Raw genomic sequence first — 26,717 nt, 5'->3', positions numbered from 1 at the left:
AGGTGGTTGCTGGAACAAACTACTTCATCAAGGTAGAGGACACTGGGCAATGTTGGTTGGTTGTTTTTAATTAACACGTATAATATTTGGAATGGTGGTTTTTTTTTCTTTACTTGCCTAGACAGGGGTGCTTATGATTTGGCCTTAATAAGAAAAAAATCTATACATTAAAAAAAAATCCACCCCCCACCTCCCAGCCCACCTCCCTGTATTACATGGAGATGAGAGTACTTCCCTGTTTTCATAATGATTTTTACTTTTCGGTTCTTTTATGAAACTTAGATTTGGGGATAATTACAGATCCGTGATGCTGAGCACTAACATTGCATTAAGTGAAGTCCAGGTGTGTGAAGATACAGTGAAGTGTCAAACCCACTGTGATTCTGCCTGTAGTGATGCCACACACAAAACCAAGCACCTGTGATGAAAGCATTGAAGTGCTGCTTGTGCCAGAGAAGATTAGAGCATTTTACATGTATTTAATAGATTACTCACTTCTGTGCAGCCCTGGTTCCCTAGATGTACGTTCCCTGTCTCAGGCATAGGGAGCATTAACAAGCATAGAAGGATTAGAGGGTCATAAAGTCATAACTCCACAAAGTCAGAACTCTCAATCTGGTTTAGAACAAGACCACACCTTCTGAGGTGATGGTTTTTCTTACCACCTCTCTGCTTCTACCATCCTCAAGACACAGCAGTCTGACCACCCCTCTTGCTGAAGGTTGCTGTTACTCCGTGGAACTCACAGGTTTTTATGTTTTGCAGGTCCATGTTGGCAATGATGAGTTCATGCACCTGCGGGTGTTCAGGAGCCTTCCTCACGAGAACAAGCCGCTGAGTCTCCACAGTTACCAGAGCAGCAAGACTAAGCAGGATGAACTGGCTTTTTTCTAGCAAGCTTCTGTCTTGTGCATTTTCCTGATTGGTTCTGATGTGCATTTTCTATAGGGTGCAAAATGTTGATTCCTGTGCCAACAAAGGAGCAAAGTAAATGTGTTGGGTTTTTTTTAACTTCCCGCTGGAAAACATTCAGTTGCTTTTATGCCATTCCATTCCTGTGCAATATCTAAATTTTAGAGTCACACGGTTCTCCTTTCACCTACACTAACGCAAATCCAAGTAGCTGCACTGACTTCAGTGCAACATAACTGGAATACTGCGGCTGAGTCCTGTTTGTGGACTTCCCTGGTTTAGAAACTGAAAGGGGAGTGACACTGGCATTCTGTATTTGCAGCAAGGAGCGAGAGGAAAACCCAGATCTCTTCTGTGCTATTTTGCAACTGTGAATATATCTGTAGATTTAAATTGTGCTATGTATTTTCTTGGCAAAGACCTGAAGAGAGACCAAAGTGGTTTTGAAAGCAAGAGGAGGATTATTGTCTTTTGAAACAAACATTCCCGTGGTGATCATGTTGATCCTCTTGCAGCAGCAGGATATGATGTCCAGTAGAGGGGGTATGTGTTTAAAACCAGAACTGAACTCAGTTCTCAGTCCTAAGGAAAAGTCCTGGAAAGGAACTTAAGCTGGACAAGCATTTCTGCATTAATAACAATAAACATTTCTCTTGAATCGAAAGGGCATATTTGACTTTGAGTAGTGTTTCACTGTTCTCTTTTCTGGTTTTCAATATTGGTTATGTTGCTCAGATGTTGGGTTTTTTTTTTCCATGAGTGTTTTTCATATTCCTTATAACCTTAGGTTTATTCCAGTCTTTTAGTTAGAAATTAGAAAGGAACACCAAGGAAAATGCAGTCCCTCTGTGCTGCGTGGAGCAGGGCACCTGCTAAGAGAGGGCATGGGAAAGGCTGAGGCACTCGATGCTGCCTTTGTCTCAGCCTTTATTGGTAGGACTTGCCTTCAGGAATTTGAGGTGCCTAAGATGAGCAGGCAAGTCTGGAGAAAAGAAGACTTTCCTCAGCAGAGCTGGACCAGGCATGGGGCACACCTAAACCAGACTTAGGCAATGCCATGGGGTGTGAGGGGATGCATCCATGGATGCTGAGGGCCAGTGTCATTGCAAGGCCACACTCAAGGACCTTTGAAAGGTCATGTGCACTGGGGGAGGTTCCCCAGGACTGGAAGCAAGAAAACATCACTTCTATGTTGAAGACGGGCAAGAAGGAGAACCTGGAGCACTACAGGCTCATCAGCGTCACCTCAGTCCCTGGGAAGGCGCTGGAGCAAATGGTTCTGGAAGTCATTTCCACACATATTAAAGACAAAAAGGCAATTGGAAGTAGTCGGCATGGATTTACAAAGGGGAAGTCATGCTTCATCAACCTCATAGCCTGCTATGATTAGATATCCATCCTCTCTCAATTTGCCAAGATGTTTGTTGTTTACTTTGGTAAGGCTTTTGATGCTGTTCTCCATAACACCTCATAGATGAGCTGCTTAAGTATGTGCCAGAGAACTGGACTGCAAACTCGCTGAACTGCTGTGCTCAAAAAGTTCAGCAGCACAAGGTCCAGCCAGAGATCAGCGACCAGTGGTGTAGACTGAAGAAATGGCAAGCAGCTTTGAGAGGAGAGAGCATGGTGACCTTACCTGTGTGTTACTGGGCTTTTTGTTGCAGGTGTGCTCTGTGGGAGTGTGTAACCAGCATTGTTTAGAAGGAGCATGTTCTGTCTCCTGAATATTAAGGGGTCTTACATGCTTTTTCTCATAGCAGCCCAGAGAGTCCCCACACAGACCCCCCCCAAACAGGGAAATATTGGAGACCCTAAGTCTGGCTTATTATAGCACTTCCTCTGCCTGTCAGCATTTTGGAAAGAGGAGCTGAAATGCGTGTGCTCTGTCTTACAGCTCTAGTACCTCAGGTGGCACAAACAGCCTTGAATACTATTTCAGAGCCCACTTGAGCTTTAGCCAGGCAGCAGACCTGGACATGACACGCAGTAGATGAACAAATAGTTTTCAAAACTTATTTTATTTCCGTGCATTTACTGACACAGGTAGAATCCACACACATCTTGCAGAAGTGAGGCACCATTCCTCATTGTCTCTCAGAAGTAGGTCAGAGGATCATCTCTGGTTTTCCCGGTCTGAAAACTGACAAGGCTGGGACAGTCGTTCTCAGCAGGGAGGCCCTGAAACACCCTTAAGTGGACATAGTTGTCATCAGAATCTTGGACCTAGAAACCAAAACAGTGGGAAAGTGAGGATCATGGGTGAAGCAGGTTCAAACAACAGGAAGAATATCTTTGCTCAGGAGCTGAATTTTAGGTTTCTCTCCCCTTTTACTTCAACAGCTCTTAACCCATCTGGATAGTAACTAAGTGGTGCTGGAAACTCTATACACCTGTAGAGAACTGTAATAAAAACCTTCGGACTCATGCAAATGGAAAATGGGCAGCACTGCTGGAGTGTGGAAGCACCAGCAGGCACAACAGGAGAAAGGTTTGCAGGGCACCCTATTCAGGTCACAAAGATCCCAGCACATCAGCTGACAGCTTCTCCGGACACTCAGAGTAGGAAACAAGAGACACTGAGTAAATTTTAACGACTCAGGGCTGGGGCAAGGTGCAGAGACAGTGTCATCTCCCAGAAGGCACAGAAAGATCTAGCCACAGCCAGCACACGGTCCTAAGAAACCTGAAAGCCAGGATCCCTTGTCTGCAGAATTACTGCAAACACATCGGTGCCTGAACAGACAACTTGACACATCCTGGTGCCTCTCAGAGTAGGGCGAGTGGATGAAATAAATAATTTTTAAAATAAACTCACCTTCCCCTCCAGCAAGTCCTCCCACTAAGGCTTGCTACTACAGAGCTGTGCATGATTTCATACATACAGAGCCAAGCACAAGTTTTCTCGCTGTTTGAGGCATTAAGGGAAAGTTTAATGCCTTAGGCTCCAGGAGGTTTTTGCATGCCTTCTGGAGGCTGCACTGTTTCTCTTGGTCTGGATTATATCTCATCTGCAAGTCTGTTGGTAAAATTTAGCAATGTGGAGAATTCAGAAGGATAAAAGAAAACAATCTTGTGACAGAGGTCATTCCAGCTACCGCTAAAGTGAATAACTGCTTCCTGCCACTTGCAAGATTTGGAAAACGAGACCCATCATCAGTTTTCAGTGCTATAAAATGGATTTCTTCCAAGTTCACTAACATGTCAGTCTTTATTTCCGAGTAGTTTGCTCATGAGGCTTAGCATGGACAGCAAACAAGTATCTTATATTGCCTGAGTCAGCAACAGGATGGCACTAAGTGAAGAAATGCAATTAGACGTGACTTCTGGTTTCACTGCAGCCTTCCTGTAAATTGTTACTCTGTATCACTCAGTACCTTGTCCACAAAGCGAAAGCGCATCTCAGAGGAGCCAGGGAAGGATAAACGCCATTTATGTGAGTAAGACTTGCATTAGCCATAGAATACGTACTCGGTCAGTACAATCCCCTGGTGCCCAGAGGGCAGAAATAACTGTTCAAGAGTTGTTTTAGCAGTGTCTGTCCTTCCTGGGATCAACTAAGTATGAGAAACTTAGAGCAAATGCTCATAATGTCTCTGCAGAACTACTAAATCCCAAACCGACTCTTGTCGAGGGAGCACATCCTACCAGGTGTAAGTCTGTGCACATGTGCGGTTCAGATACAGCAATCGCATCCAGTGTTTGCTCTGCTGCCAGAAAGCCAGCCTGCCACTAAGCAGTGCTTTCCGGCCTTCACTCGCAAAATAGGCCCAGCAATTACTTGCACTTTACTTCACAGAAAGCTGCTCAAATCCACGATTAAGATTTTCTAGTAGAGGATGAACAGCACTATCAGAGGGCTCCAAATTAAGCAGTACCTGTTTTTCCTCCACAACAGAAAGGGGGCTTTGGAAATACAGAAAAACCAGCAGGCAGGCTGCTCCTCTGCAGCACATGACACAGAACCAAAACATCAGCATGCATGCTTGCCTGCAAAACTGGTCAGCCAAGCATGAGATGCTTGCATGAAATTAAAAAATTCACTCTAACTCTCCATCAGATCCTCAGGCTCACCCCCAATTAATCCTAATAAACACAATTGGAGGACGCAGAGGCAATAGGAAAGCTCCTTTGCCTTTGAAGGAAACAGGAGAGTAGAGTTATGACTAATTTAAATCATTTGAGCTGATAAGGCAATCTACAGTCTTTGACTGTGATGATCCTAAGAAAGTTATCATTCACATCCGAAGCAGCACAGCGCATGTTTTATAAGTTTCTATGTTCCTGTTGTACAGTAGCGCCAAACAGAGGAATTTTATAAGCATCAGGAGACAGTCCGTAACTCTATTAGTCACATCAGATGGTCTTCTATGACAAAGCACTCCTTCCTATAATATATACAAACCTTGATAAAGTAGTTTGTCCCAGCAACCACTTGAGTCCTATATGATATGGCTTTAAAGATTTCACATGTCTTGTTTACTCTGCTTTCAAATTGTAGCTTCACCTATAAAAAGAAAGGGAAGTATGGTTGGCAGGTTCGTATTTAGGCTTTACTTTCACAGCTACCACTGTAATTTTCATCCTTTCAAACACACACCCTTAATGAATTAAACCCTGGAGCCCCCAAATAAATAGGCAATCCAAGAGACTCCTGGAGTGCATTGAGGATAACTTCCTAAGCCAGGTAACAGACAGCCCTACCAGGGGAGATGCGATACCGGACCCGATAGTCACTAACAAGAGTGAGCTAATTGGTGACATCAAGACTGGAGGCAGCCAGGGCTGCAGTGATCATGTGCACATGGAGTTCACAGTCCTGAGGGATGTGGGATGGCTGAAGAGTAAAGTCAGGACACTGAATTTTAGGAAAGCCAACTTGCAGCTCTTCAAGGAGCTGGGCAGCAGGACCCCCTGGGAAACTGCCCTCAGGGACAAGGGAGCAGAACGCAGCTGGCAGATCTTCAAGGACGCTTTCCATAGAAAACAAAAGATCTCTCGATCCCCGGGTGTAAGAAATTGGGTAAGGAAGTCAAGAGGTGGCTGAGTTGAGACCTGCTGGTCAAACTAAAGGGCAAGAAGGGAATGCACAGGCAGTGGAAGCAGGGACAGGTATCCCAGAAAGAGTATAGGGACACTGCCCCGCTGTGCAGAGATGGGGTCAGGAAGGGCAAGGCACAGCTGGAGCTGAATTTGGCAAGAGACACAAAGGATAACAAGAAGGGCTTCTGCATGTCATCCAGATGAGGAAAGTCAAAGAAAGTGTGTCCCCCCTGATGAGCAAGACTGGCAAACTGGTTAACAATGAACAAGGAGAAGACTGAGGTACTTCTTTGCCTCAGTCTTCATTGGCAAGCTCTCTGCCCACACTTCCCGAGTAGATGAACTGCAAGAAGGGGACTGGGGAACAAAGTCCCTCCCACTGTAAGAGAAGACCAGGTTTGTGACCAGTTGAGGGACCTGAACATACATCCATCTATGGGACCTGGTGAGATGCATCCCAGAGTCCCGAGGAAATTGGCTGATGTAGTGCCAAGCCACTCTCCATGATATTTGAGAAGTCATGGCAGTCAGGTGAAGTCCCTGGTGGCTGGAAAAATGGAAATATTGCACCCATTTTTAAAAAGGATGGAAAAGAGGACCCTGGGAACTACCGACATGTCGGCCTCACCTCTGTGCCTGGAAAGATCATGCGACAGATCCTCCTAGAAGCTGTGCTAAGGCATATGGAGGACAAGGAGGTGATTCAGGACAGCCAGCGTGGCTTCACCAAGGGCAAGTCCCACCTGACCAACCTAGTGGCCTTCCATGGTGGAGTGACTACCTCACTGAACAAAGGAAGGGCTACGGATGTCGTCTATCTGGACTTCTGTAAAGCTTTTGACGTGGTCCCTCACAACATCCTTCCCTCTATGTTGGAGAGGTATGGATTTGATGGGTGGACTGTTCAGTGGATGAGGAATTGGCAAGATGATTGCATCCAGAGAGTGGTGGTCAAAGGCCCAGTGTCTGGATGGACACTGGTGAAAAGTGGTGTCCCTCAGCGGTCCGCACTGGGACCAGTAACTCTTTAACATCATCATCAATGACACAGACAGTGAGACTGAGTACACCCTCAGCAAGTTCACGGATGACGCCAAGCTGAGTGGTGCAGTTGACACGCCTGAGGCACAGGATGCCATCCAAAGGGACCTGGACAAGCTTGAGAAGTGAGCCCATATGATCCTCATGAGGCCAAGTGCAAGGTCCTGCACCTGGACTGAGGCAACCCCTGGTATCAATACAGGCTGGGGGATGCAGGGATTGAGAGCAGCCCTGCAGAGAAGGACTTGGGGGATACTGGTGGATGAAAGACTGGACATGAGCTGGCAATGTGCGCTTGCAGCTCAGAAGGCCGATTGTATCTTGGGCTGCATCAAAAGCAGCATGGCCGGCAGGTTCTGGGAGGGGATTCTGCCCCTCGCCTCCTCTGTGGTGAGACCCCACCTGGAGTCCTGTGTCCAGCTCTGGAGCCCTCAGTACAGCAAAGACATGGACCTGTTGGAGAGGGGCCAGAGGAGGCCACAACAATCATCAGAAGGGTGGAACAGCTCTCCTGTGAGGAAAGGCTGAGAGAGTCAGGGTTGTTCAGCCTGGAGAAGAGAAGGTTCCAGGGAGACCTTATTGCAGCCTTTCAGTACTTAAAAGGGGCCGATAAGAAGGATAGGGACAGACTTTTTAGCAGGGCCTCTTGCGACAGGACAAGGGGTAATGGTTTTAAACCAAAGGAGGGGAGATTCAGACTAGACATGAGGAAGACATTTTGTACCATGAGGGTGGTGAAATACTGGCACAGGTTGCCCAGAGGTGGCAGATGCCCCATCCCTGGAGACATTCCAGGCCAGGCTGGACAGGGCTCTGAACAACCTGATCTAGTTGAAGATGTCCCTGCCCATTGCAGGGGGGTTGGACTAGATGACCTTTGAAGGTCCCTTCCAACCCAAACTATTGTACGATTCCATGCCGATGGCCCGAGGCAGGGCAGAGGCATCCAGCAGCCCAGCAGAGGAGCGCAGTGTCACTCAGGAGCCTGCTCAGGCAGCCCCTGGGAGGGGCCAGCAGCGTGTCAGGGCTTCTCACCACACACCTGTTCCACAGAAACACACAGAATTACTTGGCTTTCTCAGCATGTACACCTACAGCTGGCTGCCATTCTCAGGGCATTCCTTCCCAGCAGGCGAGGCCCAGAAATTGCCCTAGAAACATCCAGATCCACTATGTCCAGGTAGCCAGAAATGATCATCTTACTCAGGCTCTTCATAAACTCTTACTCTGCTCTTCTTCCCAGCAGCTTCCGTGGGTTTTCTATCCCAGGGGAGCAATAGCAATACTTTTAGCTCGGGAGCTGCTAAATCCAGCAAACCAGAGAAAGTTCAATTTCCAACCTGCTCCAGCAGGCTGGGTCTGAGGGCTCCTAGGATGATCCTAAGCGGCATTTTTTGGTACATATTATTTCTCTCTCAGAACAAAACCAAGCCAGTTCTCTCCCTTTTTACCATCTCTCCCATCCTCTGGCCGCTACATCCCCCACTTGTTATTTATGGACAGAGCCTTCAGTAAAATCAGGCAGGCAGACAGCTCCTTAATCCTCAGATGGAAAAATGTAAGATTCCTAAGCTCTTATCTAGCAGCTCCTTAAACCCAAAACCTTCCTCCATTTTAGGCAACAGCTGCGTAACAAGGAGAATGAATAAATAACATGCCCCAGCTCACTGACTATAGACAAGGCACAGGTATAATCCAAAGAGCAGAACAGATGTTGGGCATCCCAAGGTCTGCAGATGCTCTTCACAACTTCACTCAAATCACATGAATTGCTTCTCTGCTTTACAGAGCATAAAATCCCATAGAATGGCATCATGACAGTTAAGCACTGAGATTTCATCTCGGATACACACTGCAATAGGGCAGGATCTTTTGATCACCAGCGACACTGCCAAGCATTAAGAACATAGCTCGGTATCTGGCATGCTACAGTGTCCCAGCAGTGTTCAAAGGAGGCCCTTAAGCGATTTCACAGGCTCATTAGTCAAACTTCACAGCCCCCAGCAGGCAGGAGACTTTGCTCTCCCTGTCCTACACATATGAGGCAACAGGAATTACAGGGACACCAAGGTGCTACGAGTCCTGCCCTAGGGTCTCTTCTCCACAGCTGAGGGAATTTATCACTGCAAGTGCTTCTCCTACAACCACTTGTGCCAGCACAAGAGGAACAGCAGCACTGCTCCCGAGTAATTCAGTCGGTGCCTCACAAACAGTTTCAGATAATCCTTTTCTCTTTCTGTTCTGCTGTAAATTATCTCCCCTCTGATTAACCTGTTGTCAGATACTCTGTGCATGCGTGCTCAACTCTGGCAACCCCAACTGTGATTGACCAATACAGCCGTACAGTGGAAGAAGGCTCAGAGGAGCTGGGCAAGGGCGATGTGCCCACGAATCTCAGAAAATAATGCAGGGTGTGACAGACCACAGCTTCTGCAAAGCAGCTGACATTAGCTCAACACAATGCAGACCAGAGGGTGCTTGTTTTAGATAAACCGCTCTGTCAGTTGAGTGGATCGACTGAGGGTGTCACTCCCTGAGTTCATTTAAAGAACGTGAACACTGCCCTAAGTGAGCCAGGTCAGCATGAGGACAATGAATACGTGGCTCCACCCAACACGCAGTACAAAAAGTCAACAACAAACAAAAGAATTTGGAAGACAATAGCGGGCTTGAGCTAGCCTCAGCACATGTTCTCCCTCCTGGTGGCTGAGAACGCCCAGCATCATGACAGTGAGCATATTCTAAAGAACAGTGATGGAGATCATATCTGTATTGTGATTGAAGTGTATTTTGCAATTGCTTTATTTTGCTAAGAGGAACCTAAATCAGAAACCTCATGTAACACCAAATATCTTCAAATAAGTCTGATATTAAACATTATACCCTCCATGTGTGGAATATCTAAAAGAACCTGGTCAGAGAATACTGGACTCTGGCATCAGCCTCCGCAGCCCCTTTACAGATCTCTCCTGGTGGCTCAGCCCAGCTCACCTTAGCCTGGTTTTATCATTGCCTGGTCTCAGCCTGCAAGCTCACGGGAGACGCGGATTGGTACTTGTCCTGGTTTTGGCTGGGATAGAGTTAATATTCTACCCAATAGCTGGTACATGGTGCTGTGTTTTGGATTTAGTATGAGAACAGCATTGACAATACACTGAGGTGCTGTTTACAGAGCTACTTCCAGGACAGGAAGTGATTTACCCATAGCCTCGTGCTGTATATATCTTGTTTTAATGCCTACTACCACATGGTTTGTACTATCCATGTCCTTCAGTGAGGAATTAATTCTACCAGGTACAATCTTCTCCCTGCAAATACACCACCTTTAATTTCAAACAGCCTCAATGCTGGCATAGTAGAGTTGCCCTTCCAGCTGCACCCAAATGTTAACTGGAGGTGGCCAGTTATGGTCATGGACAAGGATGAGACAGAGAAGTGCCTTGTCTCAGTCTTACCGGCACACTGCCTATGCAGAATGCTGAGAAATACTGGCTGGCAATCAAGGGGATTCCCATTTTCCGCACAAGCTTCTTCAGTTTAAACACTGGTTCAAAATCACCACCTGGTCTCCCAGCCTTTGCACAAGCTTCAAGACTCGACCCTTTGCACACAGAGACTTTATCTTTAGATAGGCTGCAACTCAGCTTGTCAACAATTTCCTGCACTTCAGGAGTAGGAGGCTTGGTCTCAGATAAGCCCCCAAGAGTCGGCGACATAGTGGCAGGTAACTGCTCTGAAGTGATGGTGGTTCTGAAGAAGGAAGTTCAGCGCAGTCCAAGCAGAGTCACCAGACATCTCGTATATATACACATATACATGTGTCATGGAATCATGTGACTTATAACATGTGGAACCTACCATTACTGAACTAGAGAATGAGAAAAACAGGGAAAACGGGGAAAAACTATGTAAAGCACTGATAGTAATACTAAATGTAAGAAGCACTTTAAAAAATCTTAAGTGCATGTAGTAAATCTGAAGTGTATATAGTCTTCATGTTAATAAGAAAAGCCAGCAACAGCCTCCAGCCACCCACAAGTTTGGGCTGAAACTTGAACCTCTTGCTTCTCCACCCATGTGCAGATGACTAGTCTGTGTGTTAAGGAAGTGGATCAAAATCACGCCCAAAATCACACCCCAAATCACACACTATTCAAGATCAGAAGCAAGCAGGCAGTGATTTCCTGGTGCAGATCCCATTCAACTTGAAATTGCATTGTCTCCATATCCTTCAAAGCAGGAAACAGAGGCGTTTTACTTTCAGTGACTTTCCTTCCCTCTGCCCGACCAGAAAGGTGCCAAGGTAAACACCAAAACCAGAAGGGGAAAAAATAAATCCTAGGTTCAGGTAAGTACTGCAAATAAGTTATTTCTGCTTCTTTCCTATCAAACCTGGAGTTGTATTCAAGCAAGCAGAATAACAACTGAATATGCTGTACCATTTACTTTTTTGTTGCAACTCCAGTGCCAGTTTCCTGGAAGACAAAGTACGATCCCTTGTACTACAGTAGTTGTGTGTGCACAACAGCTGTTCTAATTTCAAGGTACTTATATTTCACACACTGCTAAAATATGTAACATGCAGAATATATACTCAGAAGTCTTCATTCTGCAGTTAGAGTTGAACAGACAACATAGTCACGTTCCTGACCATATACGAATGTTCACAGCTCAAAACACACGCAACCTACTGAGGAAAGACCAGCAACTGTTAGCAGCCCGACCTGGTAAGGGAGAGCTAACACTTCAAGACCACAAAAAAACCTGCTTCCCTTCAGTATTCCTGCCATCTCCCTCCTCTCCAGCAAATGGGAGGAATGTTGTTCCAGAGAGGTAGCAACAGACCAGACAATTTTTAGTCCCTAGGGATGACTACATGGGAGGGGGTGAAATGAGAATACGTGCAGCACACAGGCAACAGGCATTTTTGCTGGAATCAGCACAAGGAATTAGCTAGAAACAAGCCTGTTCACAGGCACAGAGATGGTGACTGTGTAGCGCAGATTTATCAGTGTCGTAACTAGCCTACTGACGCTCCTCACAGATGACAAGTGATGCAATAGACAGCGTGGCGCCTTGAGATAACATCTTTCTGAAGAATAACGTCCCCAGTTCTTGGGAATAAAGGGAATGGGAGGTGTTAAAGCTAGAAGTCTGCCATTTTCTCCAAATTCAGCACTCCAGATGCAGAGTTCCTCACAGCTCAATTCGTGGAGTTAAGAACAATTCAAGCTGAAGAGCTCGCACTCCTTTTGCACAAGACCCTGCTGATTCACTCAAATGCTCATCATCTGCCGCCACGTTGCTACCATGCCTCTTATTCACACGGCAGGACAGATGAGCTGACTGGAAGAGCCAGCTCACCTTACTGAAGCCAGAATTCACAGAATGCATCCAATAATCATACAGCACTAGTGCTAATACCAGGTATTTTATAAACTCCTCCACTCACCAGGATGCAGATCTCACTAAGTCTTGTGGCAAGAGATGTTGCTAAGATCCCCGAAACAGCATTACCCCTCTGGAGAACTCTGGCTTCTGATTAGTAAGAAATACCCTGAGGAGCAAGTCTAGGAGGGTTAAGTTGTAATCTTTAGAAAACTCTAGGTATGAAACTAAAGACGTTAATGTCGTGCGGAAATCATTCATGGGACTCCATATTTCTGGGTTTGCTGGTTTTTTTACTTCAAAACATAAGAACTTTTTTCCCCCTAGACTGCACAGAGTTCTGCAGAAGGGAAGGAATATCAACACCCATTGTCAGCAAGCTGATGCTAGAGTTTACACAGGCAAATCAGTCTGTTCTCTTTCTGTGGGAGTGCTAATGGCTTGTTCCAAACCCCAGTGATATTTGTAAGACTGGGATCCAGCACTCATCCTGCATACATAGTTCATGAAGTCACCTTGAAATGCTGAAGTTTCACAGACCTGCTGTCGTTTCACAGACCTGCTGTCAAAGATAATCAGTGGCAACAGGCTGTCCCAGGCAACCCTCATCTACACCTCTCTCCATTTAAGCTTTGCATGTAATCAAACAGCATTTGGCCGCTGCCTTGACAAGAGCAGCCATCCCCATGCCTTCTCTTGGACATCATCGACAAGCTAGTGAGCATCTCCACTGTAGTATTTGAGATATTACACACCATTCCAGCCTGCCCTCGCCATTTGGATGGGTGGCAATTTCTCTTCACGTAACTGTACTGCTGTTACCTTGGAGAATCAGTGGTGGGAGAACTGCACTAGTACTATTCCAACAATGAAGAAACAAATCTTTGCAGGTTGCAGGCCACTACTCTCTGGTCCTGTATAAGCATTTTAAGAAGTAGAGGCTACAGTCAATAAATCGCCAGCACCGTAACAAAATAAAGCAAACACAAAAAACCCCCAAACTCCAGAGTTATGTATTTTTGAGTTGTTTTTAAACCAGACATGAAGCCACCTCTCTAGAAATGATTGTGAAAGCTAAGCCAGCAAGTCAGTCTTCTGGTTTCACAGTGTCAAGATATGTCATCGTGACTAGATGAAATGACACATGGTCTGCACCATTGTAACGGCTGCTAAAGGAAAGCAGCCCTCCATCTACCAATTGCGGATCTACTTGTCATCACCACAGCAACAACAGCCTTGACTTTCAAAATGCTGGTCTGCAAAAAAGGTTTCCCCTCCTGCTACCCACCCTGATTTCAAAATCACAGATGAGGCATGATGCTAGAATGGACAGGCGTCAGCAGACACAGAGGTTTTACCTGCCTGCATTTAGTATGGCTCACAGCTCACACTAAGGCTGCTTACCTACCATTACAAACCATCCCACTTCACAGGCGGCTCTTAATTCCTCAATAAATGGCAAAGCCTTTTTCTCCTTCCCCGTGCTCCAGATCATGGCATGCAATTCCAGTGACTCACCTTAATGATCCAGCAAGTTCAACAGCAGGATTCAAACAGCCTCTGATTCATGTAGTTTGCCATGAGCTGCAAGAGATAACCCTCTGTGTTCAGAGCAAACTCAATAGGAGTGATTCAACCTCTTAGTGCAACCTCCTGTATACAATCTGCAAACACCTGAGGAGGGCATGTTTGGGACTTGGAACTATCTACTGTCTTCTTCTGGTGTCAGAAGCTTTTCATGTACAGGTGTGTATAGATCTACTTGTTTGGCCTTATATTCAAATGAAAAATGGTGCTACGTTGGGGTTTGGTCCTTTTTTTTTTACAGAGTTTTCTCATAACAAATGCTAAGCTGGGCTACTGTAAAAAAATAAAGAAAAATCTGCATATGTATCACATCCTTCTCACAGGTCATTTTTCACAGCATCTGCTTAAGTGAAGAAGTTTTCTCACAACAGCTGAGCAAACATCTGGATGGAGAGAGGAGGACAGCGATTAATTATCATTACAGTCTCTAATTTCTACAGAAATACAAGATTAATTATTTCAAGACTATTGAAGTTGACTCTATACACACTGGCAGGCTTGTATCATACAATTGGCTTAAAAGGAGAATTCATCTCCACAGTTTTAGATCCAGGCCCTGGAGATAACAAATATTTTAGACACCTATATTAGAGGTCGGTATTAGAGCACCAGCTTTGAAATCAAAACTAACTGTTCTCAGCATCCCATCAGTGGACCTTCTCCTGTGAAAATTAGGTTATTAGCAACTCAGCCCACAGTTCTGAGCAGTATTTGATTTCCACTTTGAGGATAAACAATTATAAGAATTTAACAGTTGAAGAACAAACATGTTTGCTGCTTTCAGACTTGCAGAAAAACAATGAGTGCTCCAACTGCAGTAAAGTTCTGCTTAGAGTAGTTGCAGTACTTTGGGAAAAACAGAAAACCAACAAAGTTTGAACATTAGGACTTACACCCTCAAAGACTTCAAATATATTTCTGCCTCATTCTCAAAGAAAAGTGAGACTAAATGACTCTGCTGCCTAAAAATAAAGGCCGAGAAGGAAAGTATTGGACAAACAACTATAAAACAGATGATGTTGCATAGAACTTTGCCAGCTTGCAGGTTCATTCCCACATCTCCTTCCCACCTCTCATATATGCACAGCTTTTAAGGATGCAAGAGTATACAGTCATGTCAGTGCTGTAACTGAGCTCCAGTGTTCGCAAGATAGGGCCTGTATTTTTAAGGTTCTCTTCAAGTTCAGTGTTTCTTAAAGACTTATCACTAAATAAGAAATCCAGCTGGCAACCAAGCAAACCTTGTCATTTGACTGTCAGCCAATAGCTAATAAAAAATAAAGGTATAATTACAGCAGTTCTGCTTTCCTTATACTTATCTGCTTTTAAATGCTGTGTTACTACAGGGATGTTGCATTTAAACTTTTCTAAATACAACACTATGGCCAGAATCAACGGGATCAGGTATGCACCACTGAAATGCAATTCACCTATAGAATTAATTCTAAAGGCTCAGAAGGAGGGACAAAATAGGGTCACTGGATAGTTAACTGTCTCGTTCCTGAATGAGACACATCTTCACCCCCAACCCAGAGTGGTTTTAAGTGACACGATGTTCCCTATTTTAAAGAAAAAAATGCAGAACAAGTAACACAGACCAAAGGCCAGTGCGCAACAGATGCTGCCTGTCAGCATTGTGGGAACAATGTCAAACCTGCATCTGCGTGCGACTCTGAACCAGTGCTGCTGGTGCTGAGTAGTTCAGAACAATACTGGCAGCTTCTTCCTTTCAGGTTGTAGTAGCTTATTCCCACAAGCAGACCATGTTAACTGGTAGTTTAGCAAGCATCAGTTCAGGGAGAGTGCTGTCCTCCCAGCTCAGAGCTGGTTTTGACTGCTCCTTCCCCTCTAGGGCTGCTGAAGCTGTAGAAGTTCAAGAAAGACGCCAGTTTCTCATTGCATTTGAAAATTATTTTAATACTATTGTGGCAGCTGCAATTTCCCCCCACACGACCTGAGAACTGGTGTGGCAGTCGCACTGGTAGCTGGCCGTGCCCCTCTCAGAACTGCAGCCTTCAATGGGGCAGTTAACGGCTCTTTGTGGAGACCCAGGGTCGCTGGGCAGGGTCGTTAGCAGAGGAGGGGCCCAGAGCGCCCACAGCCCAGAGAAGCTGAGAAGCTTCTCAAATGCTCAAAGTCGGAGTGTGGGGGGGGCACCACAGAGAAGCCGAGAAGCTTCTGGAATGCCCACAGCCAGAACTGAACAGACTATAAATGGGGTTCCCGCCGAAGACCCCTTTTGTGTGGTCTCCTTGGAGCTGCGGGTCTGCCATGCTGCCAGAGTCCCTCCCCTTAGACGGAGAAGCCGTCTAAGGTAACCTCCCGGGATGGGGAGCGCCTCACCTCCGTGTGTGGGTGAGTGATAAATTACTGAATATATGCTTTAATAAGTCCTCGCCTGGTAGGCAAGTGTGAATTCCTCGTCTGGGACAGACGAGTGTAAATTCCTTGCCTAGCAGGCAAGCGTAGGTCCTGGCCGCAACAGGCTAGTGTTTCTCTCTTATGAGCAGAATGGGGCAGAGAGGGCTCTGGTTTTGTTTTCTTGTGAGTGCGTGTATGCACGCTGTGGATCCTCATTATTCTTATTTCGCTGCACCCCAAATAATGTCTTAACCTAATATCCGAACCTGTATCTTATATTATCGGAGTGCTAACTAATTCTTTAAACCCCATTTCTAATCGGTTTATTGGCGGTACTTTTCCAGCCAGAATAAAGCTTGTTTTGGACCTTGCTGTCTGCCTAAACGTATTTTGAGGTGCCTCCATGACAACTATAAAATTCATTTGTTCGCATAGGTTGTACAAAAAGATGAGTTGTTTACTCTTAATTACAGGAGAATCATTTCAACCTTGAGATCTCAGATAAGTAGGTCCAAAACAAAACAGGACTGGATTCTCCTGGTTCTGGAGGGTCCCAGTACAGCTCACCCAAGGTCTCTTTCCAGTTTGGCTCTCACGATTATGGACCACCTTGATGGTAAATACCCCACATCATTGACTCTTCGGAAGCTTGTAGTGAATTTGGCAACGCTCATTAAATACTTGAGACACCAAAACAGAAAAGCAAAAGTGAATCAGCCCTTATCCAGGAGATGAGCAGAACTTCAGAGATAGTTCAGACAACCATCTCTTCACATAGCACCCATCCCAAGCTGCCCAGCCCTGCTCTACCAATAAATGGTACTTACCAAGGCATCTGTCTCCATTCACCCTCTCTCCCGGCTTTAGCGAATCCAAAGTTTGCAGCCTGATGCTGAGGGACTGCACAGCACTAAGTGTTCTCCCTCGGATACGGCAGTCTGTTATCCTCAAAGATGATGATGCCTTTTTTCTTTTGTTTTTTTAAAGAGGGAGGGCAATTATCAGTGGAAGGCTCCTGACTGGCTGCACTCAGTTAGGTTCACTGTGGCACTGCAAGCTGGACACCGTATTCTTCTCTTCCTGAGCAACCGCATTTTGTATTGTCATGCCAGCTAAGAAGAGGTGCAAGGGCTCTTGGAAGCCACGTTCACATTTTTAGTTATCTGACCGCAGGTGGCGGTGCTGCCAGCACTCCTACGCAAATGGCACACTGCTCTCGCCTCACTCGCCTCTGGCACCTCTCTGGGTGAAATTTAGCACACAGAACTAGAGCCTGAAGATCATGTTCATTTAGCTTGAACCACAGGCCTTGTCAAGCAGACTGCTTGCCCTAAGGAGGACCAATAAATGTGACTATTTAAAAGAAAGCAATCTGAATCAGAAGTACAACACACAGGCTCACACCAAAGTTGCAGGTGCTCTTTCCAAGCAACTTAGTTATTTATCATTTTGGCTCCAAGCTCTGTCCAGTGCGTGTCCTGAAAAGCAACACGAGCACCACCTAGCACCAAGTGGAGGCACTGGTAGATATTAGTGAAGTTTGCAGCATGCATTAGTTATAGCATTGATTCTTAACAATTTTGAGCCATTTTCGACTTATTTTCGAATGTAGCTTATCTTAAGAAACAGACACATACTACAAACTGAGCCAGCACTGTGCCCTTGTGGCCAAGAAGGCCAATGGCATCCTGGGGTGTATTAGAAGGGGGGTGGTTAGTAGGTCCAGAGAGGTTCTCCTTCCCCTCTACTCTGCCCTGGTGAGACCTCATCTGGAATATTGTGTCCAGTTCTGGGCCCCTCAGTTCAAGAAGGACAGGGAACTGCTGGAGAGAGTCCAGCGCAGGGCCACAAAGATGATTAAGGGAGTGGAGCATCTCCCTTATGAGGAAAGGCTGAGGGAGCTGGGTCTCTTTAGCTTGCAGAAGAGGAGACTGAGGGGTGACCTCATTAATGTTTATAAATATATGAAGGGCGGGTGTCACGAGGATGGAGCTAGGCTCTTCTCAGTGACAACCAACAGTAAGACAAGGGGTAATGGGTTCAAGCTGGAACACAAGAGGTTCCACTTAAATGTGAGAAGAAACTTCTTCTCAGTGAGGGTGACAGAGCACTGGAACAGGCTGCCCAGGGAGGTTGTGGATTCTCCTTCTCTGGAGACATTCAAAACCCGCCTGGACGCCTTCCTGTGTAACCTCACCTAAGTTTTCCTGCTCTGGCAGGGGGATTGGACTAGATGATCTTTTGAGGTCCCTTCCAATCCCTAACATTCTGTGATTCTGTGATTCTGTGAACTGCTTCGTATTGCAGAAAGAAAGCAGTTGTGATACAGTTTGTTTCACACACACAGACAGCCTGCCTCACTACATTACCACACACAATGGACAACTCTGGAAGAGTTAAGAGTATGTAAAGGTCTGAGATCCAATAAATGATAGAAGGAAAGTGTAGTAATTAAGAGCCGCAAAGGGTTCGCGTTAAGAAGCATTTTAACACTAAACAAATTCTACCATTTTTGTCCATTGTCTGTCTAAGACACTTTAAGGGCATATATGTCTTCAAGGGTACTGGAAATACACTCTAAAACACTGCAAGGGTCCTTTGCATCAAACAGCACAAGAAAAAGTTGCAGCTTCCAGCTTGCTGTCATGCAAACTTTTAAAGCATCCTTAACAGTAGCTCTGCAGCCTGTGGCAAGAAAATCAATACTGCAATCTTGCTAATACTGCCTCCTACTGTTAGGACCATGGACCCAGAGATTTCAGTGAGTTAGGCCAGGTAACTCCATTGGTCTACTTGTGAAGTGCTCTTCTCATTTTTCAGACAGGGAAAACAGTGCCTGAGAAATGTTAACATTCATGTTACTGTGCAGGTGTCCTGGTTTTGTTAAAAAACAAGTTTCTCTTTTAGTGAATTTCCCTGTCAGCTAAAGCCGTCTAAATAACTGCAGTTTTCCTGAAAGCTAGATACATGTTTTGGTAGACATAGCAAAGGAATGTGAGGTCATTGATAAGGATTGATGCACATCTCGTGAGAGCAGTGAACTGAAACAGGTGACCAAAAACCTGGCCAACTAAAGTATTCCATCCCGTTCACATCATACTTCATATAAAAGTGGGGGATCACGAGGATCTCGACCCTTTTTCCTTATGGGCCACATTGGGAGAGGACCTTGTGAGTTGTCCATGGGAACTGAGGCCTAGTGACAGACTGAATCCAGTTCTGGTTGGCTGCAGTGTCCAGTCCAGGACTTCGGGTGCCAGCCCTACACCTGCCGGAGCAGTTGCCAGGACTTCCAAGATTGGTTTTGTATATTTTATATTATTTTCTCTATTTTTATTAGTAGCATGAGTAAAACGTTTTTAATTTTTCCAACTCTCTTCTCTCTGTCCTTCTTTCCCTCCCAATTGCCTGTCTTTAGTGGGAAGGGGGGAGAGGGAGGTGAGGCGCGGTAAATGACCTTACAACCTGTGAGATTGTAAAGCAGGTATGTTTATTCAGCGCTGGACACAGGGGAAATAATTTCCACCAAAGACATGTGCTAATTTCCAGTAGCTGAGAGCTTAGTTAAATACTGTGTTACATATTCATGTAACATATTCATGAAAGTTCTAGGAACGTCTATACATATTCATAACCTGTCCCCGAGAAGGCGGTTCTTATTACAATGAGTTCCGGGAAATCATTTCCATAGTCTCCACCTTTGGCCCCTCCTGGTTGCGCCTGCGCAGTGATCGTGAACTGGGGTCATCTTCTCTGTACACGTTCACCTCTGGCCTGGTGTGCTGAGTTGGCTGGGACTCAGACTGCTGAGTTGGTTAGAACTGGCGTATCTCCTGCCCTTTGCCCAAGTTTCGGTTATCTAATCCACCCAAGGATGCACCAAGGATGCACCCAAGATTTTGTCTCCCTGCAAGGCCTGTAAAGTCGTCTATAAACTTTTGTTTCTCTTATACAAGGCTAAGCAAAGCTAGGCAATTGTAATGTGGGTTAAGGGTTTGCTCTCTAGGTGTTAGCTCCTTAAGTGTTAGTTCTCTAAGTATTAATTAGTTAAGTGTTAATTAGTTAATTCCCTGTATCAGTCACCCCTTTTCTAAGAGGTTAGTAAATTCTTTTACTAATATGATGATTCTTTATCTGTGTTTTCTCTGACCACAGGTAAGAAGGGTACTTCTACCTGAGAAAACCCATCTCTATCCTTCAAAGAACAAACAGATTTTAATGTTAATGCAAAAGTCAGGCTCCCGGTGGTTGTCCGCCATGCTGCTAAGCTCTTTTGGGGCAGTTGGTGATCATATGGCTGGTGCTCCGGCAGAAACGGCATCCTTTGGGCTGCGTTGGGAGCTTGTGTTCTTTGGCGTGGTGACCCCGCTCACTGCAGCTGTAGCATTTGTCTCTTCTTTTGGGTTTCTTCTTGCTGATGTAGTAAGTGCCCATGCCAATTTTCATCCCACCCGTGTGCTAAGGTTATGACCATAAGAAATACAATTTTCCAGGTTGCACCTGGATTACCCTTCATGGTGCTTTGCAGGCTTTCTTCACTTCAGAATGATGGATCCAGGCATTCTGTTCTTTAATCTTGATAGCAGTGAAGGATGTCAGGAGGACTTGAAATAGACCTTCCTATTGTGGTTCCAAAGTCTTTTCTGCAAGAGACTTCACATACACATAGTCTCCCAGTTGGATGTTATGTACTGGCCCATCCAAACTCCTGCTCCAAGTCCCAAACGTGTTTCCCAGTTTTGTTAAGTTGTTTACCCAATGCCACCATGTAAGAAGTCATAATTTCATCCCCTATTTGTGTAGACATTCCCTTCTGTACACTATAGGGTCTCCCATATAGGATTTCAAAAGGACTTAACCCTTCCTTTGCTCTTGGCCTTGTTCGTATAAGCAAGAGGGCCAAAGGCAAAGACTGAGGCCAAGATAAGTTCGCCTCCTGCCCCAGTTTTACAATTTGTTGTTCAATTAGATGATTCATTTTTTCTACCTGGCCACTGGATTGAGGATGGTAAGGGGTATGTATTTGCCAGTCTATTCCCAAGTGCTGACTGACTTGCTGTATAACTTCTGAAATAAAATATGGCCCTCTGTCAGAGGATATAACAGCTGGAACTCCAAACCTTGGTATTATTTCTTGTGCTAATGTTCTAGTAACCTCCCGAGCTTTTGCTGTTCTGGTAGGGAATGCTTCTGGCCAACCTGAAAAGGTATCAATCAGTACCAACCAATATCGATACTCCCCTTTTCTAGGGAGTTCCGAAAAATCAATTTGCCGTTGTTGCCCAGGTCCATTTCCTTTCCCAATTTGACCCATTTCTGGCTTGGGTGTATTCTTGGGATTAGTCTGGAGGCAAAGATCACATTGCTGTGTCACCTGTCTTACGGTAGTACACAAATTCCTAGCTACCATTTTTTGATCAAATGTTTATATAGTGCTTCTGCTCCCCAGTGTCCCTTTCTGTGCTCTTCCCTTACTAAAGGCAAACTAAATAGGAGAGAACAATAAGTTTTATTATATGATCCCTCTAAATCTATAATAAGTTTCCGGTCTTCCTTAGTATACTCTGGCTTACCTTCCAAAGAGACCTGCCCATCGGGGACTAGGGCACTTTCTATTCTTACCTTTTGCTTAGCCGCCAATTTTGCCTCTCTGTCCACCAGCTCGTTCCCTTTTTCCAATTCTGCCACGGTTTTATTGTCACCCCGCAATCAAACCACGACAGCAGGAGTTTGACTTTGCTGTCTTTTATGCATTATTACAAACCACTGCAATGATAAACTCCAGCATGGAGGTGCTGTGCAGAGCCTAATGCAAGTGCCTTGTTTTGGAAGTCAATTCTTTTGTGGTATTTGCTATACAAAATTCTGCTGCCTGCATTTCTATAAAGCAGTATCTTTCTGTATGCCACTATTGTACAGCTACCCAGAGTGCTGGAAAATAACTTCCTGTTTCCTAATCAGATTTTTCCAATCAGTTTGCAATGGATTAGAGTTAAGTAAGTGCATAAGTGTTCTTTCCAAGTAAAAGTCTGCAACAGTAAAGAGGAGTGGAGGTCCTCTACTGCAAACTAATAACCACTTCCTTGTAACAAATTGCATTTGGTCCACAATTATGACTGGGTCTAATTCCTTCAGTGAAATATTTTTTCAGGCAGCTAAATAAATGAGACTTGCATATAATAGCAGAGCTGGAGATAAAACCCAGAAACACTTTTGTCTTCAAGCCCCCCTATAAATACCAGATGGCTAGGATGACCTTGTACTATGCATACCTCACTATGTATACACTAAATGCTCTACGTCTTCAGGAAATTGCACATTTCTGTCACTAGTAAAAGCTTAATGTAGCTACAGGAAAACACTAAAATCAGTGCTAACTTCGGTGCCAACTCTGGGCTCCAGAATGGACACAGTGTGGGGCAGGTCTTCCCCCTAGCCCTTTTAAATAAAACTGACAGCAGAGCTGCTATAAAATGTTTGCCACTGGTGGCCTGCAGCATGTTGTTAAGACTGTGCGGTTGCTTAGTCATATCTGAGCTGGCTTTAAATTAATTAAGCTTAAGGACACACTTAGCTTTTTCAGACACCAGCTGTACAGCATTTATGCTGATGCAATCTAGAGGACTGAAATCCTGAAGCAGAGATTAAAAAGGGAGCTGCAGCTAGTACTAGCTCTTCGCAAAAAATTTTCTTTTGCATTTAAAAAAAGAAGGAGGTTCTCTGTACAGAATTGAAAGATCCGAAAAGCTAAAATGAATGAGAAAACAAGATAGCATCTGGGACCATCAATCCAGAGAGTGATCTGCCCCCTTTGTTGACACAAGAGAGCCATGGCAAACCTGCCCCTTGTCACCACCTGCATCCTGGTGAAAACCAACCGTGTCCTGCTTGTCTTTGAGGCAAAGATCCCCACGAGCCTCCACCGAAAGCGGTGGGGCCTCAACCTCCAGTTCCTCCTGGTTTTCTTGTGTACATTCGTGCAGATTGTCATCTGTGTGATTTGGCTTTACACAGCCCCACCATCCAGTTACCGAAACCATGAACTGGAGGATGAGATTATCTTCATCACCTGCCACGAAGGCTCCCTGATGGCCCTCAGCTTTCTCATTGGCTACACCTGCCTCCTGGCAGCCATCTGCTTCTTCTTTGCCTTCAAGTCTCAAAAGCTGCCTGAGAACTTTAATGAGGCCAAGTTCATCACCTTCAGCATGCTGATCTTCTTCATCGTCTGGATCTCCTTCATCCCTGCTTATGCCAGCACGTACGGCAAGTTCGTCTCTGCTGTGGAGGTGATTGCGATACTGGCTGCCAGCTTTGGGCTCCTGGCCTGCATCTTCTTCAACAAAGTCTACACCATCCTCTTCAAGCCCTCCTGCAACACAATCGAGGAGGTGCGCTGCAGCACAGCCGCCCATGCTTTCAAGGTGGCTGCCAGGGCTACGCTGAGACGGAGCAACATGTCACACAAGCGTTCCAACAGCCTGGGGCGCTCCACCGGCTCCACACCTTCCTCCTCCATCAGCAGCAAGAGCAACCATGAAGACCCTTTTCCTCTACCAGCTGCCGCCGAGCGGCAGCGCCAGCAGCAGCGTGGCTGCAAGTAGAAAGTCAGCTTCGGGAGCGGCACGGTCACCCTGTCGCTGAGCTTTGAGGAGCCGCAGAAGAACGCCATGGCCAACAGGAACGCCAAGCGCAGGAACTCCCTGGAGGCCCAGAACAGCGACGACAGCCTGATGCGGCACCGGGCCCTGCTTCCCCTGCAGAACAGTGAGCCCCTCAGCGCCGAGCCCGGTTTCCAGGCAGCTTCCAGCCCGGAGAGCAGCTCACAGGAGTCAGTGGTGGGAGACACCAAAGAAGAGGTACTAAGTGCTGAGGCGGACCCTCCTCTGCTGTCAGCTAACTCCCGAAATTTTATAGGCACTGGAGGTGGCTCTGTCACAGAGAACACGGTACATTCCTAACGAAAGAAGATCATGAGAAGCACATCAGCCCCCCGAGAGGAACTTGCTCACCTCTTGCTTCTGAATGGGAAAGATGACAAAGACACGCTCCTGTGACACAGCCCCACCACACTGCACTGTTAGCGCTGGCAGGGTCTTACTCGTGCCTCCAGAGGAAGGAGTGTGTCTGGGGAGCCTTGGACTGAATTTGCATTTGCTTTCCTGAAACCGGGTCATCCCAGAAGGATGAGTGAAGATCTCCTCTGGTGGGGCTTAAGCAGAAGTCTGCATGCTGCCTTGCCTCTGTAAGCTTTTCCTGCCAGACTGCAACTCAGCTGACTATGGGAGGCATTAGGCAATCCACTATACTCTGCTTTTACATTTATGTATAATATTCCTCTTTCCCACTATGTATAATATTCCCTCTTTATCCAGCATATGTGATCTGTAACCATGTGCATCAGGACTCTCAGCTCTACAAAAGCAAGGTACACAGTTTCACTTGGGAAAAGTATGGTTGTGGGGAAAATTAAAAAAGCCCCAGCATCCTGCACATGTGTACAGCCGAGGGTGTGAACATGTAAAGTATTTATGTGACAGAGTGCCCTGCTATTTATATTTAGTAATGTCCCAATCTCTCCTTTCTGCCCAGCAGGAAATACTGGACAATACTCTTCATAGACTCCATTGCACTAGACCAAGCTACTAGGTTGCTACTGGTTTCGTCCAGCTGAGGTAGCTTTCCCTCCAGCCTACCTGCTTTGGTGGAGGGGGAACAGCTTGTAAATCCCCGCCTAGAGAACGCTGCGAGAGCACAATGAGATGTATCTGTGATTATGTCGCTCGTAGTTGTATGCTTAACAGAGTGTTGCTGCTGTAATATTCCACATGGCATACATGGCTAACCCCTTCACACCATAGTCAGTGTTGTGCTTTCCCATATTGATCTGCCTCACACCTGCACAGAGCATTGTGCTGGTCCTGATGACACTGGTGGGCCTGAAACACACCAAATGAAACAAGGTGAAATGCACGAGTTAGGGGTGGAGAAGTAGCCCCAAACGTGGTAACACAATTGCAGGCATGAGCGAGTATCTGAAGTGTGTGTGCCGGTAGGCAACAGGAGGAGGAAAACACACAGGCCTGGGCTCTGAGACATGCACACACAAATGGGTAAATTGGATATGTTTTGGCTCCTACAGGCCACCTACCAGTACGAACTTCATCAAAGAAAACAGCAGAACTTCTTTATTCTTGACACTTGTTCTGCTCCCCCAAAAGCAAACATAAGTGCTCCTGGCTTTGCAAGGTATTCCCACTTCTTCTCCATCCATGCTGGAAAGGTTGGAAGTAAGAGAGCCGTGAGAAGAGAGATTTATTTCCTGCAGCCTGGTGAGAGAAAAAGTGTCCCTCAACATCCTGGCAGGAGGTGGTACATTGCAGAATTTATTTCTCTCTTCCCAGATCTCATGTGCAAGAACAAGCATCTGGCACGAAGGCGTCAGTACCCTTCCTCATCAAACACAAAGGTAATCCAGACCGCTGCGGAAAGGTAGACGGGCCTGCAGCTTAGTGTGAGCAGAGACGGAATGACTGTGTGGATGTGTTGGGGAAATGCCACCATTCTTTTGTTACTCTTTTTGCTCGGTTGTTCTTTTGCCAGGGCAGGCAAATAAAACTTACAGGTGACATTGCTACATAAAAACTTGGTTTCACCACTTCTACTTGTTGCTGATGAGGAAGAGGAGTTTGGGCTTAAGAGAGCACAGTCAAAGTCCATAACCCCAAGGAGCACGCTGGTCGACAAGTTATTTTAGCCCTTTTCTTGACCTGTTATATCCAGCTCAGCATGGGCTCAAATTTTAATTACACCATGGAAGAACCAATCCAACTTTAACTGTAAGGCCTTCAGATTACAATATTTGATTAAAGCCATGGCACAGCTGGTTAAAAGAAAAAAAAAAAAAAAGGGAGTTTGAAAACACAAATCCTGGTGGCCACAACTTTGGAAACCACATTCTACCCCTGGACCCAGTCGGAGTAGCTCATTGCTTCTGAAAAAACAGGTTCCTTCACCAGGCTGCTGAATGTGGCCTCTAGGTTTAGTTTAGGGGAATTAAGGAATTAAGACTCGCGGTCTCCTGAGTCTAAATGCATGAACAGAGATGGGCACTAGATGGCAGAAACAGCTAAAAAAAAAAAATACTTTAGTTACGGCCCGCACTTCCAAAAATAGCAGTAGCCAAATAGTTTTAGTGCTAGTGCATTATTCCTACGGGCCCAAACCAGAACAGTAACCCCTGAAGTGAAGCTGACAGCACTGATATCCTAGAAGCGCTTAATGAATGAAACAAAATGACAAAATGACACAGGATACAAACTGAAAACTCTGTGCTAACACATGCAACAAGAGAAACAAAGTCACCATCGGCTGCCTTGTTTGGAGAA

General features: G+C 45.7%; 2 protein-coding genes across 2 annotated transcripts; one reads left to right on the top strand and one right to left on the bottom strand.

The window, feature by feature from the left end:
• Positions 1–2,911: 2,911 nt before the first annotated feature.
• Positions 2,912–10,709, bottom strand: LOC136001515 (cystatin-A-like). Its single transcript, XM_065655916.1, has 4 exons — positions 10,647–10,709; positions 6,696–6,704; positions 5,315–5,416; positions 2,912–3,135 (listed from the first exon to the last, which is right to left on the bottom strand). Exons 1-4 carry the CDS (start codon positions 10,707–10,709, stop codon positions 3,007–3,009), a joined length of 303 nt encoding a protein of 100 aa, XP_065511988.1. The 3' UTR covers positions 2,912–3,006.
• Positions 10,710–23,159: 12,450 nt separating this feature from the next.
• On the top strand, positions 23,160–24,290 carry LOC135990619 (extracellular calcium-sensing receptor-like). The gene is given in 1 exon segment (XM_065638439.1): positions 23,160–24,290. A coding segment is annotated over 1 exon segment (1,131 nt).
• Positions 24,291–26,717: the final 2,427 nt, after the last annotated feature.

The sequence above is a fragment of the Caloenas nicobarica genome, chromosome 1, assembly GCF_036013445.1.
Source record: "Caloenas nicobarica isolate bCalNic1 chromosome 1, bCalNic1.hap1, whole genome shotgun sequence".
NCBI lineage: Eukaryota > Metazoa > Chordata > Aves > Columbiformes > Columbidae > Caloenas > Caloenas nicobarica.
The sequence above is the reverse complement of the archived record's forward strand: the minus strand, read 5'-3'. Positions and strand labels throughout refer to the sequence as shown.

What these genes read in the sequence shown, in the direction of transcription:
- LOC136001515 (XM_065655916.1), bottom strand. Translation starts at nt 10,709, where the DNA reads ATGTCGCCGACTCTTGGGGGCTTATCTGAGACCAAGCCTCCTACTCCT. An exon ending in GGACAAACTACTTTATCAAG is followed by an intron (nt 3,136 to 5,314) that starts GTTTGTATATAT and finishes TTTGGTTTCTAG; the next exon opens with GTCCAAGATTCTGATGACAA.